The sequence below is a fragment of the Simochromis diagramma genome, unplaced genomic scaffold (assembly GCF_900408965.1).
Source record: "Simochromis diagramma unplaced genomic scaffold, fSimDia1.1 OVJJ01000514.1, whole genome shotgun sequence".
In the NCBI taxonomy this organism is placed as follows: domain Eukaryota; kingdom Metazoa; phylum Chordata; class Actinopteri; order Cichliformes; family Cichlidae; genus Simochromis; species Simochromis diagramma.
In genome coordinates this window covers 1,139,660-1,159,844 of record NW_024387346.1, presented here as the reverse complement: position 1 = coordinate 1,159,844, position 20,185 = coordinate 1,139,660, and the positions used below count along the sequence as shown (strand labels likewise).

At 41.0% G+C, this 20,185-nt stretch overlaps 1 protein-coding gene across 1 annotated transcript; it reads right to left on the bottom strand.

Moving 5' to 3' along the window:
* Positions 1-14,225: 14,225 nt before the first annotated feature.
* Positions 14,226-19,945, bottom strand: rgcc (regulator of cell cycle). The gene is made up of 5 exons (XM_040006853.1): positions 19,789-19,945; positions 19,422-19,595; positions 16,618-16,728; positions 16,419-16,481; positions 14,226-14,941 (listed from the first exon to the last, which is right to left on the bottom strand). The coding sequence occupies exons 1-5, from the start codon at positions 19,814-19,816 to the stop codon at positions 14,934-14,936; spliced, it is 384 nt and encodes a 127-aa protein (XP_039862787.1). The 5' UTR covers positions 19,817-19,945; the 3' UTR covers positions 14,226-14,933.
* Positions 19,946-20,185: the final 240 nt, after the last annotated feature.

Here is a 20,185-nt window from a genome sequence, read left to right as displayed (position 1 = left end):
CTGTTTGGCCTGCTGTTAGCTGTTTTTAAATGTATAAATACAGCATGAAAAAAAATATTTCCAAGAGGAAACCAAGTTAGTGATATTCATCCACTTATGTCCGCTGATTAAGATTTACATTGCTGAATACAGTTCAGTGCTTTCCCATTAGTATCTATGCTGTGCTTCCCCGGGGGAAAAGAGCTGTGTGTAGATCGGTTCATTTGTGATTCGGCTGTTTTGTGTGTGCCACACAATTAATGATTAGTTTGATAGTTAGCAGATATCACTACACTGACTGAGTTCAAAATGAAATTTTATGGATTATTTCAATGAGGAAATTTACGGTAGTGTCCTCTGATCTCCAAGGAAAATGACCTGAACTGTGTCACAAACTCTTAATCAGAGTGCATTTAAAGGGAAGAGATATTTCGGCCACATCGCTCTTATTTGATACAGTGGACAAAATGCAGGGTGCAACATAATTGTGGTCTGTAATGAACTCACGGGGAGCTGTGTAAAATCACAGCTTGATATGTAAGTAAATGAGCTATACTGAAGAGATGGTAAAAATGGTAAATGGCCTGTATTTATATAGGGCTTTAGTCCCTAAGGACCCCAAAGCGCTTTACATATCCAGTCATCCACCCATTCACACACACATTCACACACTGTATGTACAACATGCACTCAGACAGTGCCCCTGTTTTCTCTGACTTTGTCAGGTAGTTAAAGTTTGAACAGATTACTCCATAGTCTCTCTGGAAAAGCTATTTGTTTCTGCTGAAACCATGTGCTTAGTTGTTGAATAACTCAGGTAAGTCTTGCCAGACCAAAGTGGAACATTTGTAATGATAACAGCCGATTCAGACACAAGCAAGGTTCTGTGCATGGGTGTGTAAGTAATATCAGGCCAGTGAAACACAAAGAGAGCAAGCTTGGAAAACTGGCATTGTTCTAGTTTTCTTGCTACCACAGACTGCTATTTGAAATCTCTCTACATCTGTACACATCCTACATTCACATCACCTATATACAGTACATGTGGCTCCTGATATCATATGGTCTGAAATAAATGAAGGCATCAGTAAAATCAGACATCAGAGTCAGTGAATCCCCCATTACTAATGCATCCAATTTCATATGGTCCTATGAAGCATCTTACGTCATGCAGAGGATGTGGTTTTGGCACAGTGTTAGTGTGGTCAGCACTCCAAACAGATCTGATAAGGCTGTCATCCATGACTACCGGTAAACAGTGTTTGTCTGTATGCTGCCATGTGTTGACTTGTTGTTGTGCTAGATACTTGAAATACAAACACATATGCTGAGTTTCTCTATATGACTTTATCAGTCTCTCACATTGGTGTGGAGGAATTTTTGAGTTTTTTGCAACGTTGTTTCAGTACATTAAGATTTACAGGCAGTCCGGTGTGATCTAGTGTGGACAAAGAGTTAGCTGTCAGACAAGTGGCCTCATCGCCTTGATGTTACTTGCCCTGTTAATTGCAATGGAAACTGTAAGGGTTTTTTTTTTTTCCAGAGGACTGCATAGAGTCCTGTGGAAAAAAAACTTTCTGAGCACAAAAAGAAGTCTTTGCCAATCAACTATTCTGGAAATGCAGAATCCTGACATTTATTCCAGTTTAGTTGTATTGATTAGTATAATTCTCTCCATGTGTCTCCTCCGTGCTTTCTGAAAGTTTATTTTGTGGCTAAATCAGCCCACTGTGGAGTTAGCTGTGGGCTACGCTTAATTTATCAGAGGCTCAAAATATTGAGCCAGGAGAGTCATCCACAGGCCAGCTCATAGTCATATGAGAATTGCATACTTGCTGACTTTGCACATGGTGGTGGATGCACATCTGGCTGGGGACTTGTTGCCTTGGCTACAGGCTGGAACTGACTTTTTTGCTTGTTGCTGTTTATTGTTTGTTGCCTGTTCCACTTCCTGCATGGTGATTTAAGTGTGCTTGTGTGTGTGTGTGTGCGTGTCTATATACCCTGATTTGTTTTGCAGATTGCTCCTTTCTCTCTGCCCCCATTCCACTCTCTCATTCTTTCCCTTCTGCTTCACTCTTGCATCACGTTGTCTAACTCAAGTTGCTCTGGCAAGACCTTCAACCACCCCCACCATTCTCTCTCCCGTACTCTCTTTCTCTCTTTTGTCTCTGTCACTTTCTCCTCCAGCTACATTCCACTGTGTGCCACAGATCTGATGCGATAACTCAGCTGGTTCAGACCCGTTGGAGTGTCATAATGAATGACAAAGAAAGGACTGATGTCACTAGAGGCAACTGAGGTTCCTCACTCTGCCTCTCTTGTGGCTTTACCTATTGTGTTCATGCTTCATCCATGTCTCTCCGATCTTGATTCCTAGAAACAAAAAACAAGGGTGGAGGTATCACAGCTGACCTCACAGACTCAGTGTCTCACAGACAGTGTCTGAGCTGGCTTTTTTGCCAGCAAGAGCCCTGAGGGAAAACGCAGTAATGGCCATAATGATGATGAATGAAGCTCTGAAACTGTGACAGGTAGGAGCAGATTTGTGGAGGCCCTATCACCCATCTTCTGTATCATAAAAAACCCCTACAGTTTACCCCACGCATGCATTCCTTTCAAGAATCTGCCTCTCCAAGACAGTGCAGACATAGTGGTGGATTGTGTGCGTGCGTGCGTTTCCTGACTCTTACTCCACTGAGGACAGGAACTTCATTAAAGACCAGCATTCAGACCTGTTTTGGAATAACAGGGGAAGATATTTTTCACCTCTCAGCTTCCCTGCTTAAATGTCATTACCCACGTAATTCCTGTTGAAAAGTTCTTTCTTTTTTTATTATTTTATTAATAACAAATTAGTGATGCTACCAGGAAAAAAAGAAAAGAAAAATCCAGTCAGGTTTAAATCAAGGAGAAATTATTGCCTAAAATTTTGCTGGCAAACATATTGGTAATATGAGCTCTCTATATAGACAACCAGGAGACGGAGTATTGTTATTATTTGTTTGGAGTCACTTTTGCAAGCTTTAGAAACCAACTCCCAGAGCTTGCATGTGACGCTTTAGAAACTAAATGTTCCACTGTCCTTTGTTTTTGTTCTTTGTTATGTTGTGAGTAAGCAGTAGATTTATCTGAATGCAAAAACCGACTGCTGTTGGATATGACACCAATGAGAACAATCATAGTCAACCAAATCAGTCAATTTCCTTTCAAATGAAACAGACTAGAGTTGGAGATTTTGGTGATTATCGATGCACATAACAAAGTAGCTTACGGGGACTTCCCCTCTGTGCCAGTGGCTTATGTAATGGAAGTAATGACCCCCTGTTGGTTTCCAACTGGCTGCCCTACATGGAGTCTAATATTCTCATTCTAATTTGTTTAAAAGGCATAATTTCACATTTCAGTTCACAGCTCTGAACTTCCTGGCTGCAGTCTTCTCCATTTTAATGCAGTGCTAAATATGTAGATTCTTAAAAACAAGTTTCCACAAAACTTGATCAAAGTAGCAGAAAAAAAAAATTAAATGATGAATATGAATCTCTGTAAAACAGTTAAAAAAAAAACCCCATTTCGTGTCAAGGGGTATTAAAAAAAGTTTAATATTCCTGCAAAAATACCTTTATGAGGTTTATAGTGTGTAGATACACTATGTATATGGAAAATGGATGAAATACTACTTTGGAGTAGTTTCCTTTGCCAACATATTAGACCTGGAAGGGATCATATTTGGATGAGAAGATAAAATGCTACGTTATAAGCTTATGTTAGCAAGCTATACTAGCTGCAACACATACCTGCTAGCTAGTGCTAAATGACATAATAATAAAACACTACAATTAGAGTCTTGTAAAGTAGAATACAAAGTATATTGAATGAGCTTCTCCACACAAAAGGATACATTATCAGACTGTTCAATCCAAAATGTTCCAAATCGTCCCAGCAGGACAAACACGGACAAAGGGTCCAGTGACTAGCCTAGCAGATGACTAGCAGCTACAGCTGCCTCTGTCAACACACCTGTCAATCAAAGCAGCCTCATTCCTAATTTTTATGAATAGGGGTGCAATCCACAGAGTCCAAAGCTAATTTTTGTACCAGTTTGGAAACATGCTTTTTTACTTCAAGTTCAAGTGGCCACTTGAGGAACTGCAGTTTTTGGCTGCTCCGCATTAGCTTCATTTTTCAGCCCCATTGGTAGTTGCTTGGATTTATGGTGCTGTCCAATGAATCTCTGAGTTTCACTTTAAAAGCATCTGCTTTGACTTGAGCAATATTTTATATCAGAGATCTGTAAGTCCCTTCAGCTATTGACTTACAGCTTTTCTCAGTTAAACTCGACATGATTTACTGCTCATGAAAAATGTTCCGTACAGTTCAAAGACATGCAGTGTCTTGTTGAGCTACCTTCTGTTTATTTGTGCTGGGAGTGAGGAGCGGGTGATAGAAGCTATTATTGGATCAGTAATTAAATGTTTTGATTTGACAGTCATTTAGTATTCTTCCAGCCAAGATCTATTTAATAAAAAGTGAATTTGAGAAAGGAAGTCTAGGGGATTGGAGACATATCCTGGCTACCACCTCTCTCATTTGATTTATGAATGATAACAAGCACTGGGATGTGCACCTACACACAGAGAGAAAGCTAGATTTAAACACAAGTTCATGCACATTTTAAAATCCTGTTTAACTCCGCCTTACTGCCTGAGAAAATGGAAACAATACTTCATCAAGAATGAGGAGAAAATGAATCACACAGCAAAGAAAGAAAGCATAAAACAAACACAACAGGTTAAGGTTGAAAGCAAAGGGCTTTGAAGGCATCTGCCTTTTGTGAAAGACAAGACAGCATTCTCCTTGTGTAGAGCAATGATTGTGTGAGGTGATTCCCCCTGAGCTCTCCTGAGGATGAAAGTCACTTGTTCAGCAACAGTCTAGGAAAATAAAAAAGTCCTGAGGTAGTAGGTGAAGAAGGAGCTTTAGGTAAGTGCAAAGTACTGATATGAGTACTTTGGGGGAAATTGCTCCCCTTTCTGATGTAAAACAATAGTTATTATGTAGTATTTTGGGGAGGGATGTTCAAGCGGCTCACTTGAATTACAAGGAGTATTTCCAGTAGGGGGGGCAGGTTGTATAAAGGAACAGAGACAGAGATACTGACGGGAGCAACGAGGTCTGAGATGGAGGAACAGAAGCAGAGTCAACTCTTCTAAGAAATCCCAGAGGACAAGAAGTGTGGGTAAAGGCAAGCGTGACAAGAAGACAATAGACAGACACATGTTTGCAGGAGCTGTGAAAAGGAGCAGGTGGAGGATACACAGACAGAACAGAAAGATGGGAGGAGAAGTGAAAGCAGGCGAGATTAGAGGAGTTAGCATCTCTTTGATGCTTAATTATTAGCAGCGGCCTTTGTCTATGTAATAGCGTTTACTTGCATCAGATTAATATGATTATTCACAGTGTTTGCTGATGAATATTTAGTGTAAGGAAATTAAAGCTCTGCTCAAAGAAACATGTTTCAGTGCATCACATTTGCACAGTTTAAATATGGCATATAAAAGAGCCTGTATTTAAGCATTTTTCCCTGCTTGACACTAGATTATTGCATTACGGGTAGTTTTTGTCAGTTCCGTTGCTGTAACTAATTATAGTGTGTTAATCTGAAGTATGCATTTAGTCTTCGAGTCACAGCACATGCTGATTCCCAATTAATGAACAGGATGTAAACCAATTAGAAAATTCTGATATGATGCCTTTTCACAAACACTTCTTTGCTATCATTATTTCAGCAGATGTTTGTGAATGATCCTGGTGTGCCTTCACAAAACGTATTACAGTAAAAATGTGCTTTCATTTGAGAATCAACTAGATAACATCAGAGTATAGATGATACAGATCAAACATTAAACAGAGCATTTTCTCTCTAATGTCTGTTTGTTCTCTTCATACTAAATTTTACTCGGTCTTGGGTTCATTTTTGATCAGTTTTTGACTGTCGATGCTCACATAGAGTCTATGACCCACTCTTGCTTTTTCCATTAAAAATATAGTGCTAAACTCAGGACTGTTGTCTCAAAAAGTGAACTCGTTCATGCCTTCATCTCCTTCCGCTTGGATTACTGTAATGCTCCATTTCCTTGTCTGTCTAAAGTGTCTATTAATCGCCTCCAGTCTGTCCAAAATGCTGCTTCAAGGCTTTTAACTCACCCTTATAAATTATCTCATATCACCCAAATGTTAAAAAGTGTCTGCACATGCTTCAAGTTTAGGTATCATTTTAAAATCTTGGTTCTTACCTTTATGGCCTTACAGGGTGAGGCACCCATTTATCACTTACTCCACTCCTGCTCTCCAAGCCTGATCCTTAGTTCCACTCCTGGAAGCCTTCTACCCGTCTAAAAACTAAGAGGGATTGTCCATTCCAGACCTTAGCTCCAAATCTGTGAAAGTGTTTGCTGCTCTCTCTTTGCATCATGTAAAAAACAGCTTACAGCCCATCTAATCAGACGGGCATTTGGGTAATGTTCTTTGCTTTGTTGTTTTACTTGTCATGTGCGTAATAAGTGAAGTACATTCATAATATGATATGATACAGTATGGGGCAGCAACAAAGGCATCCTCTTTTACCCCTGCAGCCACTCCCTTTCAATACCTCCTCCTGCAGAAAACACATTTGTTCTTCTGCTAGTTTATAGTTTAGCTGCTATTGACATAGCTGCTAATGTTTCTTAAAGTCTTGTGTATTTGTCAAAGTGAGGAAGGTGTAGTCAACTACAGTGAGTGGAAACATGTCCTTGGTCTCTTGTTGTGTTGCTTGGTATGACATGTGGTAACAAAATGTTATCAGTTGCTAACAGTGGCTACACGTGAACTACTTTTAAGAGTCCTGACTTTAAAGGATATTTTTTTTGTTTTTCTTTTATTCCAATTATTAATTGGTGAGTCTTCCACAGTGTGTGTTGTGCCCTGTCTCCTTCCTATCACACCCAGCAGATGGCTGCCTCTGCTTGAGCCCGGTTTTATGGACTTTTCTTACCATACACTATACAGCACTGTGAGGTGAGTGTTGTTGTGATTTGTCACTATATGATGAAAATTATAATGAGTATGATGAAATTGAATTGAAAGTGAAATGAACCGAATTGAACTCAGTTCATTTCAGCAGAAAAGCATTTGTCTGCATGACTCTGCCTCCAACACAGAAAAGAACACAGAACTAACAAAGTGCAGGTAAATGGGGACATCTGAAACGAAGCTGCATACTCCAGCAAACGTTGACATGCATGTCACATTTGTTTTTGCTCGCTTGCTTTCAAATTACTTTTGCTCATTCTGAAGGTCTTTCCATTTTCTTGCCCATATCTGCTTCTTCTTCTTCATTGTCAGAGATCCCTCCAAATCTACTTATCAAAAGTGGGCATGACAAAAGGGGCGTGGCAAATGAGAGGAAGTGGGAACGAAAGGGTTTTGTTAAATGCATTATGGATCTAGGACACAGACAGATGGATAAATGGGAGGAAATAGAGAGTGGAACAGATGGGAACCAGACAGCATAAACTGACAACATAGGAAGAGCTGTATGGTCACAGAGGGCCATCTGGAATCTGTCTGTTTTTGTCTATGTATTGTGTTTTCTGTTGTTTGCTTATTAATGACTTTTTCTGTGTTTCACGTGGGAGAAAGGAAATATCTAACACTTTAATAACAAACCTCTGATTAATGTTTGCAAAGTAAACTGATGAATGCAGAATGCAGCCGTCATACTGGCTCTTTGGGATAGCCCATCCAGCATATGTGCAACACTCCAGTGACTCATCAGATGGAAATACAGGGTCACACTTCACGGTAATGGTCATACACCCTGACTCAGAGTCTGTCTGCGAACTGTGGTCCACCAGCCACGTAGGCATCCGGCGTGATTCATGAGCCATATCTGGTATTTATTACCAAATTGGATAGTTGGATTCTTTGTAGACTAGAAAAAGGTTTTGTTTCAATAGGACAAAATATTAGTTTGATACAGTCCATCAAAATGAAGGTGAAGCAAAACTACTACAAAACTGGTTCTCTTCAGTATTACTTTAAAACACACCAGTCATTTGCATTCCTTGCATTAAATCTTTCCAGTTTGTCTGAGGCTCAGAGGAAGTACAGACTCAGTTAAGAGCAGCCAAAGAAGGCAGCTGTGCCTAAAATTTGGCTGGGGATTTGGTAGGCTCGAATCCCAGTGATATCAGAGTGTGCCAAAGCTTTATAACTCGCTAGTTGTGCTTTGCTACAGCCACATATGCAACCTGCAGTGATGAGCAAATTTATAATGCATTGTACGTGCTAAGACTTCAGTTACTGAATAAAATATAAGCACATTTTTGCTTATATTAAAGTCACGTAAGATTTTAAATTCAATTATTCATAAGCAGACAAAGCACTGAGAAGCCAATGTTCAGCTTTTTATTTTATTTATGTTTAATTTATTTATGTTTTCCACATTACGGTTAATTCAGTCTGCCTGAAAAGCAGAACTATGACAGATGGTAAATGGACTGGTTCATATCTAAAAGCACTCAAAGTGCTTTGCACAACTTGTCTCATTCACCCATTCACACAAGTACTTCCTATTTACCATTCACACACGTTAATACTTCAGTTGATGCATCAGGGCGCAACTTGGGATTAGTATCTCGCCCAAGGACGCAGGATGCATGCAGAGAGACGCAGGCAACCATTAACATTTATGGTTAACTTAGGATAGCAAATTAACCTTTGAACTGTGGGACGAAGTTGAAGAACAGGGAAAACACACAAACTGAGATAGCTATACAGAGAAAACTTGTTTTCTGTAAACATGTTTGTTTCTGCTCTAAATTTGGGAATTTTAACCTGTTTTTTGTGCACAGTCTCAAGTGGCCACTTGAAGAACTGCAGTGGAATAGAAAGCTGTAACTGCCCTGGCATGTAAAATTAACAAGTTAACAAACATATTTCTATGAAAACGACTGGGGTTTGTGTGTGTGTGTGTGTGTGTGTGAGTGAGTGAGTGAGAGAGAAAACTCTAGTCTGAAGGCAAATGGCCAATTCTTTGCACCACTTAAATTGCAGCCACCCAAAATTTGTCCAGTGGACACGGATTCATCTAAAAAAAAGAAACATGATTCAGCTTCTCACAGAGCTCAGTGAGAGAACATTCAAACCCAGATTAGAAAAAAGTAGACGCCCCACAACGATTACATAACTGACTTTAGTCTGTTGTCATAATACTTTGTGTTATGGGTTTAGTCAGATTTGAAATGTTAACTCTTTTTCCATTCAACATTGTTTCTTAGTAACTAAACAAGCCAAAATGTCACGTCTCATTCTTCCTTAATATGTGAGTCTCTAGAAAACGGTCTGCTGCTTAGCTTTCGACAGCAGTAAATTTACTCATCTGTCAGCACCAACACACCCACATATTGTTCCGATTTCCAAGCAGGCAGTGCCTCTGTTCTGTATGTGTGAAATATCTGCCTTCATACCAGAGAGTGACCCATAATTCCCACGGTGGTGATAAGACTCCATCTTCATGGATAGGCCATTCAAAGTCATTTTAGTCATACAGTCCTGTGAAAAACTAAAGCCAAGTTCAGTAGCTCGTAGAACCAGCTTTAGCAGTAACCGTTTTCTGTGTGACTTTATCAGTCACTCACATCATTGTGGAGAAATTTTGGGACACTTTTCTATATAACTGTGATGGCTGCAGTTACAGCTCCACAGTGGTAATATCCACCAAATATTAGTGTAGAGGCTTATACATAACACTACACTAACATTTTTCTGTCTTTAAATATAAGGTTTAATTTACAGGATAATAACTGGTTTTGGTTTAGAATTAATTCACGTATCCACATAACACTGCATTCTAAAATAAGTGCGCACATTTTAGTTTACACTGTTATGTATGATTTAATCTCTTTGTTTTCTGAGTTAACTGAGTTGCAGCTGCTCCAGTCCCTTGATTGACGAGCCAAGAGGTGGAAAAGGGGCGGAGCCAGCATATATGGAGGACAGCAAATTGGCTCATACCATAACTCTTGATCATGGAGGAGGGGGTGGGGGATTGGGATTTGTTATGTTAGTTTCAGTTAGGTTTTGTGTGTTCTACCCCTTTTTGTGTTTTTGTGGGCTGATCAGCCACTATTTAAGTTTCCCCTTTTGTTTAGAGAGGTCAGTTTGTTTGAGTTATCAGTATTATTTGATTGATCTATGAGTAGAGTTCTGTTATTTTGACCTCTCTTATGGGCCCAAGATTTTGATTTTTTTTGTATGATTTAACCAACTATGTTTTTGGGTTCAATAAAAAAAAAACATTTTTGGATTTTAACCTGTGCCTGACTTTCTTTCACTGCTCAGTTCATCACAATGACACTGGTTCAGTTCATTATAGTTTTGTAGTCTCTTAAGGTCCTACTACAGCACAGGTGTCGAACTCCAGGCCGCTAGGGCCGGTGTCCTGCATGTTTTGGATGTGTCCTTGATCCAACATAGCTGATTTAAATGGCTAGATTATCACCTCAACATATCTTGAAGTTCTCCAGAAGCCTGTTAATGAACTAATAATTTGATTCAGGTGTGTTGAAACAGGGTGATATCTAAAACCTGCGGGACACCGGCCCTCGAGGCCTGGAATTCGACACCCCTGTACTACAGCATTTCAATTAGGCTGGGGTCTGCGAATTTGAGTGGGCCATTGCAACACCTTCATTCTTCTTGTTAGCTGTGATTGGGACCTTTGTCGTATTACATGACCCAATTTTGGCCAAGCTTGAGAGATTCAACATTAGAATACTTTGATAAACAGAGGAGCTTTTGGTCAACTCATTGACTGCAAAGCCAAATTTTTCCTACTCCAATATGGTGATCAACAGTTGCTATTTATCCTGATATGTTGGCTTGTTTTTCACCGATAGCGACCGATAGCCAAACATCTCCGCTTTCATCTCATCCGCCCTAAGACATTGACAGAAGCTATGTAGGGGTTTGTTCTTGGGCGTTTTTTAGCTTTTGAGTTTTTTGCGTTTTCTCTCTTTAGACATCCAGCTGGGACATCCAGTCATGAGAAAAATAAAAACTATCTTGAATGTTCTCCATCTGTGAAAAATCTTTCTCACTGTTGACTGCAGTCAAAGGACACTGTCATTCAGGTCATAGATGAGTCAGTGTAATAGTGGTGATGATCATAATGAATGTGCAATTTAGGGGACATGATAAGGTCAGAGAGACGCAATCATAATTACCCAAATGACAGCTAAACCTAGTTGTTCATCTTCATTTGAGGAAGTCTGAACTTGCTCATGATTTTGAAAGCTTGTCATTGGAGGGGAGGTCTTTAGTGCATGCCTCTGTCATATGAAGTTCATCACATTGTTTTCAAAACATCACCAAATTTGGGGAACATCCCTTAATGACTGATATCCCTTTAATATCTCGAACATGTCATATCTAAAAAAAAAAAAAGTAAACTGGGACATTTACAGTAATTTTTGGGAGGATCTTTTAACCACTTCACATCACTGAAAAAAATTCTAACCAAGGGAGATTGTATTACTTCTTGTATTATAGGCTAGGACTTATCCAGACATGGGGGAAATTAAATCTCATTCACTTGACTTTCCTTAGTTTGGATGGAAAGCAGAATACAAAAAAGAATCTGTGACCAACACTCAGAAAAAGCTGACTCAAACCTTTCTTTTATGAGGCAACAGTGCAAACAGGATGGGTAGATTAAAGACAGAGACATCTGAACATATCAGTTAATGTTTCCCTCTTCTTGCAGTGTTAGCAGTGACATCTGGACACCAGTAATGTGAAGACTCGGTAGAAAGCTGAATGTGATATTTGGATTCGTGTATTTCTGTCTCTTTGTGATGTGGATGCACATCTGTGGGTCTCTGCCCAGCCTATTCATAGACCAACCACTTGAGCAGGCTCGAGGGGCCTCCCATGGGAATCCGTGTGAATGTATAGATGTCATACGGAAGGATTTAGTTTGTTTGATATGATGCTGCCCATCTTGCTCCCATCGTCTATGTACCTCTTTATTCATCTTAATTTTCTGTTTTGGAAGCCTCTTAATCCTTTCACCTTGCTACGTTGCCTTATCTTGTTTTAGCCCCTTTTCCACAGCTGTGTCCTCCTTGCTCCTGACTCCCTGACTTTCCCACACTTCCAGGCCTGTGAACATGACTGTTGTCCACACTGCCAAGGCCAACATTTCTACAGGATTGACCCATGTGGCCAAAAAGATGCTCGCTGCTGCCAAGGGGGGGAGGTTGTTTTATGTGTTATGTCAACAAGGACTGCCAGATCAGTGCCAGCTGTCTTCCAAACACCATCCAGTGGCAGTGGCACTGTACCCACAGCTTCCCTGTGGCAACTTCCCAGTGCCAACTGTACTGAAAAAACAACATGGACGGGTGTCGCAGTGCCAGCTTCCTGCCATCACATTAATACAGACTGGCATGGACTGACAGTAGTCTGGCCACATCCGCACACTTATTTGAAGGTGGGAGTGGGGGCATAGGCGTATCTCTTTACATTTAGCTACAGCCTGTGTGTGTGCGCATGGACTTCTGTGCTGAACTTTTAGCTACTTAAGATGTTTAGATTCTTATCCATGATAACATACCATGAGTGAAAGATAGTCCTAGTCAGACTGATAAGTGGATTTGATAACCAAGACTGATAACCCAGAGTTCAGAAGAACTCTAAATGCTGACTTTCTGAGAATTTTTCTCTTTACTTCACTTTGTATTAGAAAAATAAATGAAATCTTTTAATGACTTTACTTTGAAAAGTCTTTTTAATTTAGACTTTGTAGCTGTGCAACATGTTCCAGATGGGTCATTAGAGGTAAAGTTAAGCCTCATATTGTTGTGTAATCCTGTTCTCAAGTCACAGAAAGGATCTTGATGTTGCAGTAATGCAAGCAGGATTTCCTTGGCTCAGGAGGTAACAATTTATAACAGAAACCTTGTATCAAAAACCCGCTAGCAATAAAGACTAGTTAGATTATAGGAAATGTGAGATCAGAATAGAAAAAAATAATATCATCTCAATGGCAAAGACAGAGAGGGGGAGAGGCTGGACTCGAGGATTCCTGAATAGACATCTTTTGGTGAATTCTGTTATCCTCCCCGTCCCCTTAAAGAGCCAATAACTGTGTAGTAGCAGCCATATTATAGAAAGAAAATGAAGTGCTTTAGTCTTGGTTTTCTATATTCATACCATGAATTAGCACAGCATTTGTTCAGTGCTCTGGTGGTCTGTTGATTATGGCGCTCTGAACTGACCCATAAATAACGCCATAATGTGTAACCTAATCATATAATCTTGTGTATAACTTGATGGGAAAATCTTTTTAAACATTTTCTTGAGCAAAGAATACAAGTGAACGTGTGTTTTTTATGCCTGTTTGACCACTGAAGTCATTTAGTTGGGGACTCCAATTTTAAACAAAAAACCTGCCCAGTTAACTGCCCAGAGATGCCTAGTAAGTGTAAAGACTTGCTTCTGTGTACACCTGCGGCACTATCAGTAAGGAGGCATATCTACTCGTAGTTATTGACCTTTGACCTCTACTGGTCAGCAGACATCAGATTCCTTTAGTCACAGCTGCCACTGAGCCAGAAAGGGGTCACGCCCTCCCATCTCCTTCCACCTCTGGAAATAGACACAGTGTTGCTTAAGAAGTTATCAACCACTCAGCTTTGCCGAGTGGTTGATTCATGCGCACAGAAGTCAAGAGACTTGTAACACATCTTTCACTGTGCCTGCAGTTTTGCATGTAGGTATTACATTCTTAGAAGGAAGTGAAGGCTCTTCCTGCCCTTCTTTATGTAGTCTATGTTTGTGATTCACTTTGATGGATCACATTAAGAGAACTATGTCGATGTTCCAAGAAACATTTGACACTCAGTGTAGATCTTGTTTGTTTTGCCTACAATGGCTTTAATTTCAGAGATAAACAGTGAGTGATCAGGTCACTGAAACACACAGGGCCATTTGTGCATGTGGTGTTGGTGGTCTTCCATTGACAGATCGACACTGCTTTACCAGTAGAGTTTGCAAGACAGCAGGTACACCTAGTGTGGTTGCCTACCTCTGGAAACACCTCCCTGGAGGGGAGTTTCCAGGATTTTTTAAATCCAAAAGCAGATTAATTTCAGATGTGAACTGAAGCTCAGAATAAAAAAAAAAAAAGACAAGACACGTGCTAATAAAAGAACAATTTTTAATCGTTTTATGTTATCGCAGGCAGGTAGTAGCTGTATAAATACACACATTATTTTCCAGTTTTTTTCAGAGTGGGTTACGGCTTTAGTTCACATTTGATCAACTTTATTCCAGTCAACTTGTCAAATCTTAATCTGACTGTCCTGTCAAAACAAAGGTAAATAGAATTTGAAGCAGTTATTATTTACATATGATACAAAAATAGATTTCACAATAAAAGAGAGATATATTTACAATAAGAAGCTCTATAAAATACAAATATCTTTCTGTTATAAAAAGCCATTTTTAAAATAACTCTTCCAGCTCAAGTTTTGCACGAGGGAGTGTAATCTGGTCTGTGGCAGGATGAATTGTAATTCAAACAACGAATGCACCTTTAATGGGAGTCCATTACTTCATGGCTGCGCAGTATTCTTGTCCTACAAAGCTAATCTTAACCCTGACTGCAGTCTTTACAGCCATGTGGTCTGAAGTTAGTGCTGGGTTAACTTTGGGAGCGCTGAGCGGCTGGAACTGATGCTGTGGTCGAGCTACTTGGCAGCTGCTCCGCCATCCAGCTGCATCCTGTTGGGTGGTTTTCTGTGAGGGGTGGGCAGGTGCATGTTAACTGTTCAAGGGGGGTCCTCCAGACTTACACTCCCTCCTTCCCTCATGGCCAGGCTCCAAGCTGACTGTGGGCCTCTGTGTCACATGCCTAGACCAGACAGAGACGGACACGGTTAGAGCAGGACTCCCTGGCTCCTGGTTCTATTCTCAGAATGGTGGACGCTCAACTTTACAGGCTGCTCATCGTAAACACTGGTGGCCCCAATAAACACACCACACTCCGTTGCTAACAGAGGAGCTGGCTGACTGCCTGAACGGCTAATTGAATGTCCAACTTTACAGACAGACGGGATGTCTGCGAAAGACGGATGTGCAGTGGCTAAAACAGAGTAGGGAGCCCAAGGAACAGACATGGAAATAAGAAAAGTTCCTCACTCCCACCCCTGTCTCTTTCCAATACTGACATTTAAAGTTGAAATTTCCGACAGGGTTTACCCGGCACACATTCCTTATTCTCTGATGCAAGTTCCAACTCTGACAAGGCCTGAGCAAAGAGGAGGCGCAGCACAAACCAGCCGTCTATTAGCCTGACGTAGTGTAAGCTACCAAATTGCCTTCTCAGGTTACAGATTTGTGCATTCCAAGTCAACTCAGGTCAAATATTATTATTATAGCCCAGTAGGCTAGAGATGACAAATTTGCATACACCACGGAACATTCCCTACCTCTGGGTTGCCAAATATACAGCAGAGGTTCCAGATTCAGCCCAGTGAATGGCTTTGCAGAGTGCAAAGACTGCAACAAGGAGGGCATAAATTTTGGAATTTTCACTGCTTTTTACATTTGGAAGAACTGCGCTGCTAGTTGATAAGAATGAATGGTGTGATGACAGCTGTTATTTAGGTCACTGCTGGGTTTGCAGTTTATCCTGACATCACTCAAGGCTACACGAGAGTAAGGTGGGGGTTTCTTTGCTTCACTACCACCACATATTGTTCAAACTGACTTGTTTTTCTAAAGACATCTCATCATTATCATTACAAATAGATGTTTTATTACCTGTAGATATTTTCACATTGGAGTTACACTTTACATGAAAAGAAAAGAAAGTAATAGGAATGATTTGGAGGGTTGAACTGGGCTGTATGTGACCCACAAACTAAAATAAGTTTGACACCCCTGCTCTACACTAAGAGGATCAATTTGGATAAAGAACAAAAGCCCAGAGGAAAATGCCTCCGTACAGGGTATATGTACCATACACTGTATACACGGAAAGAGATAGGGGAAGAATAGACCAGGATGAAATTTATAAAGCAGCGTTCCACTGTGTATGATCTGCACTTCAAAGCTGAGTGACAGGTGAAAAGGGATACGCAGCCTTTCTCTCCAGTGTGGCCCTGGAGGCCTGGAGGTCCATATAGCAAGCCTCAGCCACTTCATAATCCTGACACATCATTGTTTCATAGAAACCTGCGGGGTGGCTCTCATGGCATTTTATGAGCAGTTGTTAACACAGCCGACACAGGGAACAAACGCTCCGGTTAATCCCGAGTAGCGGGCGGCGCCAGCATGCAGGCTAATTTATCATGGGGCTCTGACAGCCAGATTGCATTAGTGCTTACTCTCTAGTGTCTTGTCCAGGTCAGCGATGAAGTCCTCCAGCTCTTTAGTGTCGCCCAGTTTGGCTGCAATGGAGACACGCAGAAAGAATCACGATTTTGAAGCAGTTTAAATATAAGCTTCTTCAATCACTCATTACTACATATACAGTACAATACATAGCTTGTTTATGTCCATGAGTTTTCAAGGGCTTTTACTCACGTTTTGGTGACATTAGGGGAGGTGAGGTGGTGGTGATGGGGGAGAGCATGGTGGGCGAGTTCAGTCTCTCGTCGCTGAAGCTGAAGCTGTTTCTGTTGAGAGACTCGGCACCTGTCAGAAAGAGACAGAAGAGAAAATGCAGGCACATAAGATCAAGCGAGTACTCACTTTTCTCTACATCTGTGTCAGTGGAACAAGCTTCAGTGTGTAATCATCGCATTCTCCTCTAATGACACCCTTTCTCTATGGGCTGTCGCGTGCATGCCTCACAAACACGTGCGGGTACAGCACAAAAACAAAAGTGTTAAAATGAATCTCTACGGAAGTCTTTGTTTTTCTAGCAGCAAAAATTTCGGGATGACTTTCAAAGCTAAAAAAGAAAAAGTCTCAATAACCATAAATCATGGATTAAAGCACCACTGAGGCTGTTAGTGACAGTAATATCAGAAGTTTTTCTGGGCAAAGAGGTCTCTAAAGGCAGCCAGCTCTTCTCCTGCTCTTTAGTAAGATTTATCTTTGACATGTTCAAAACAGCAGAGCACGCTCTTATTTGGGATACTGTTTGTGTTTCTTATGCACCACCCAAATCTCTACACAGAGTCTTACATAAATGATCTAATAGTCACCTTTATTTTGCCGCACAGTACTTCAAACCACCACTCTTGCTTCACAGCAAGGAAGGTTCTGGGTTTGAATCCACCATCTGTGTGGCTGCTCCGGCTTCCTCGCACAGCCCAAAGACTTGCATTTAGTGGGATTAGATTAACTAGTGATTCTAAATTGTGTGAATGTGAGTGAGAATCTTTGCTTGCGGCAGACAAGTGACCTGTCGGGGTGTAGCTTGGATAGGGATAAATGTTTATCTGACAGCATGAGAGACTTTTTAAATCATTCTTTGTAGAAGTGCAAACCACACTGATAATAATGAATGTCTAGCTGTGAAGTGTGTGTGCTCAAACTAAGATTAGGCTACACTTAAAGATGCCGATGTGTATCTTGCACCATGTCTGAGATGTCAAGCACCCACTTGTTCCCGCCTCTCTGACCAATGCCTCTCCCACAACTCTGGATTGTGGGAAATTGCACATGAGATAGAAGACAACACGCGGGAAGTGCAAGTGGATCACATGCAAACATACACACACTGATGAACCCTTAATGTCTGCACTTGACTTGAACCTGAACCCCTCTCATTTCTCAGCTTCCTCTGCTGCTCTATATTCATGTCTGTCTGTCCTTCTTATTCACTCCTACATTCTTCATACCACTTTCTGTGGCTCTCTGTCGCCTCTCTCACTCACACTGACACTCCAGGGTGCAGCTCCAAGACTTTTTTGTCATCTATCTACGCCTTCAACAGTCAATACATCCATCAGACTTTGAGACAATAGATGACCCCTGTAGGAGACAGCTCGTTCGTCATTACTTCACTACCATGGAGAGGACAGGGTTCAAGCAGGAATCTGATCCACTGATCAAATCAGCAAGCTCATTAGTGCCACAGACATGTGTTCAAACACCTTCCCTGTGTTTGTATCACTGATGTTGCTCCCTGCGAGATCATTAGTGATACTGGCCCCTGTTATTGTGCAATTATCTAGTTTTAAACATCTGATTCTCTTTCTAGTATATATCATACATTCGACTGTGTGGCCATCAAACCTGTACACCCTCCTTCCTCACTTAGACGGCCCAACCCACTGGCATGTGTTTGGAAAAGTATATTTGCGCATGGGGACATGAAGCATATTTTTCTCTGTGTGTCAGCATATCCCACTTGCCCGCCTGAAGTCGGCTCTACAGCTGGGGGAAGCTAGACTTTTAAGACACTGTATGGTAGAGTGATATGGTAACATGACAGTAAACCCTTAGAGACGCAGCCACAAAATAGGGGCAGGTGTGCCAAAATATGCAGCTCAACGTGACGCCAACATCTCTGAAGCATGAGAAAGGGATTTTCTCTCACTGCTACTCTCCCTGCGTGCGAGCATACATGAAGGCGTATGCAACAGTTTGACGCTCGACTCGGGTGCCCTCTGGATGCGGCACTGTAAATGCAAACAATACCCTAATCAATTCAAAATAGTCTGTATGCTTATCTGTACCTCATACACCTGTGAGAATGTTAATGTTTAACTTTCAGTAAGTTTAGCAGTGTGGTGATCCCGATTCCAGTTATGTCGTGTTTGCACTTCTTGTGGATGTGGAATGTGGTCTCTAGCATTTCCTCCTGTTGAGAATAATGATTCCTGCTCAGTTTTCTTGTTTAGTTGATGGTCAAATGTTTGCTAGCGTTTATGTAACTGTGTGGTATTTGGGCCACTGTGACATTAATCAGCAATACTAAATTAAAATTAAATAACACTCTCTTATGTTTATGTGTACTATATTACATTGATGTGACATATCCTCCTCAAGCCAAGTACACTCAAAATAAACAAGCTTGTGAACCTGGCTTTTTTTAAAAGGTTTCCTTACTTAAAGAGTTTGCATGTTTTTTACATAAAGCCAACTTTACAGTGTACCTGATAAGACACTACACACCCAAGGCATACAGTGCGCTATAGGAGGAGTGGTACTGTAGAGATAACAAACCCTGTGTCTTCAGTCTGCAGAGAAGTACAACGTGTCATCATTTTGTGACACTTTGTAACTCTTGTCTGACTGTCTGGGGTCCAATTTAATTGCTCCATGTTAAGGATGACAACAAAGTCGCGCCACTGAACCTTTCCACTGGTTAGATAACCATGGTAATACTGAGGAGCAGGTGAGCCGAGAGTAAATCACAATCCTTGCCCACTTACTTTCTGTGTCGCTGATGCCGCTGTCGCTGACGCTGGCGCTGCTCCTCCTCTTCATGGTCTTCAGGTGTTCGTCGTACCTGAAGTGTCGCTTCTCCACCGGCGATGTGAAGTCTTCGATCACCGCGTCGAACTCGCACAGCACATCGTTCAGATCCTCCTCATTGACGAACTTGGCTGCAAAGGGGGGGAAATAATTCACATATTGAAATAAAATGTTACGCAAACTGTTGATGTTATGATTCAGGTCTGAAAATCATTCACGTAGCACATTATTTTATTCTTATATAAACACAACTGCAATTCAGTTATCGTACTCATATATAAGATAATATTTATATACATATATATTTAAAACAAACGACATTACCTTGAGGCTTCAGCTTTGGGGACTTCATGATTCCACTAGTTCGCTTAGAAATGATCCAGAAACGTCGTGAAAACTTGTAAATAAATAAATGTGGCCCTCAGCGTAAAGTCCCACTTCGTCGTAGGTCGCTTCAGGTCTTTATCTAACCTCCAGGTCCAGGACTGGCGCTTTTTAACGAGCCCTGAGGAGTGGGGCGGAGACGCAGGGAAGGGAGGGGAAGCGTATGTGTGTGCGCGATCTCTTACGCGCTCGCCATTACCAATAAAGCTTCCCCCGGTTAAAGTTACGGTCCCCTGACGTCTCCTTCTTAAAAGTATGTTTGTAAACAACTTCTGTGTCACTTGCCAGGCAGAAGTGTAATGCAGGGATATTTATAATCACGAGTCAGTGCTTTTCA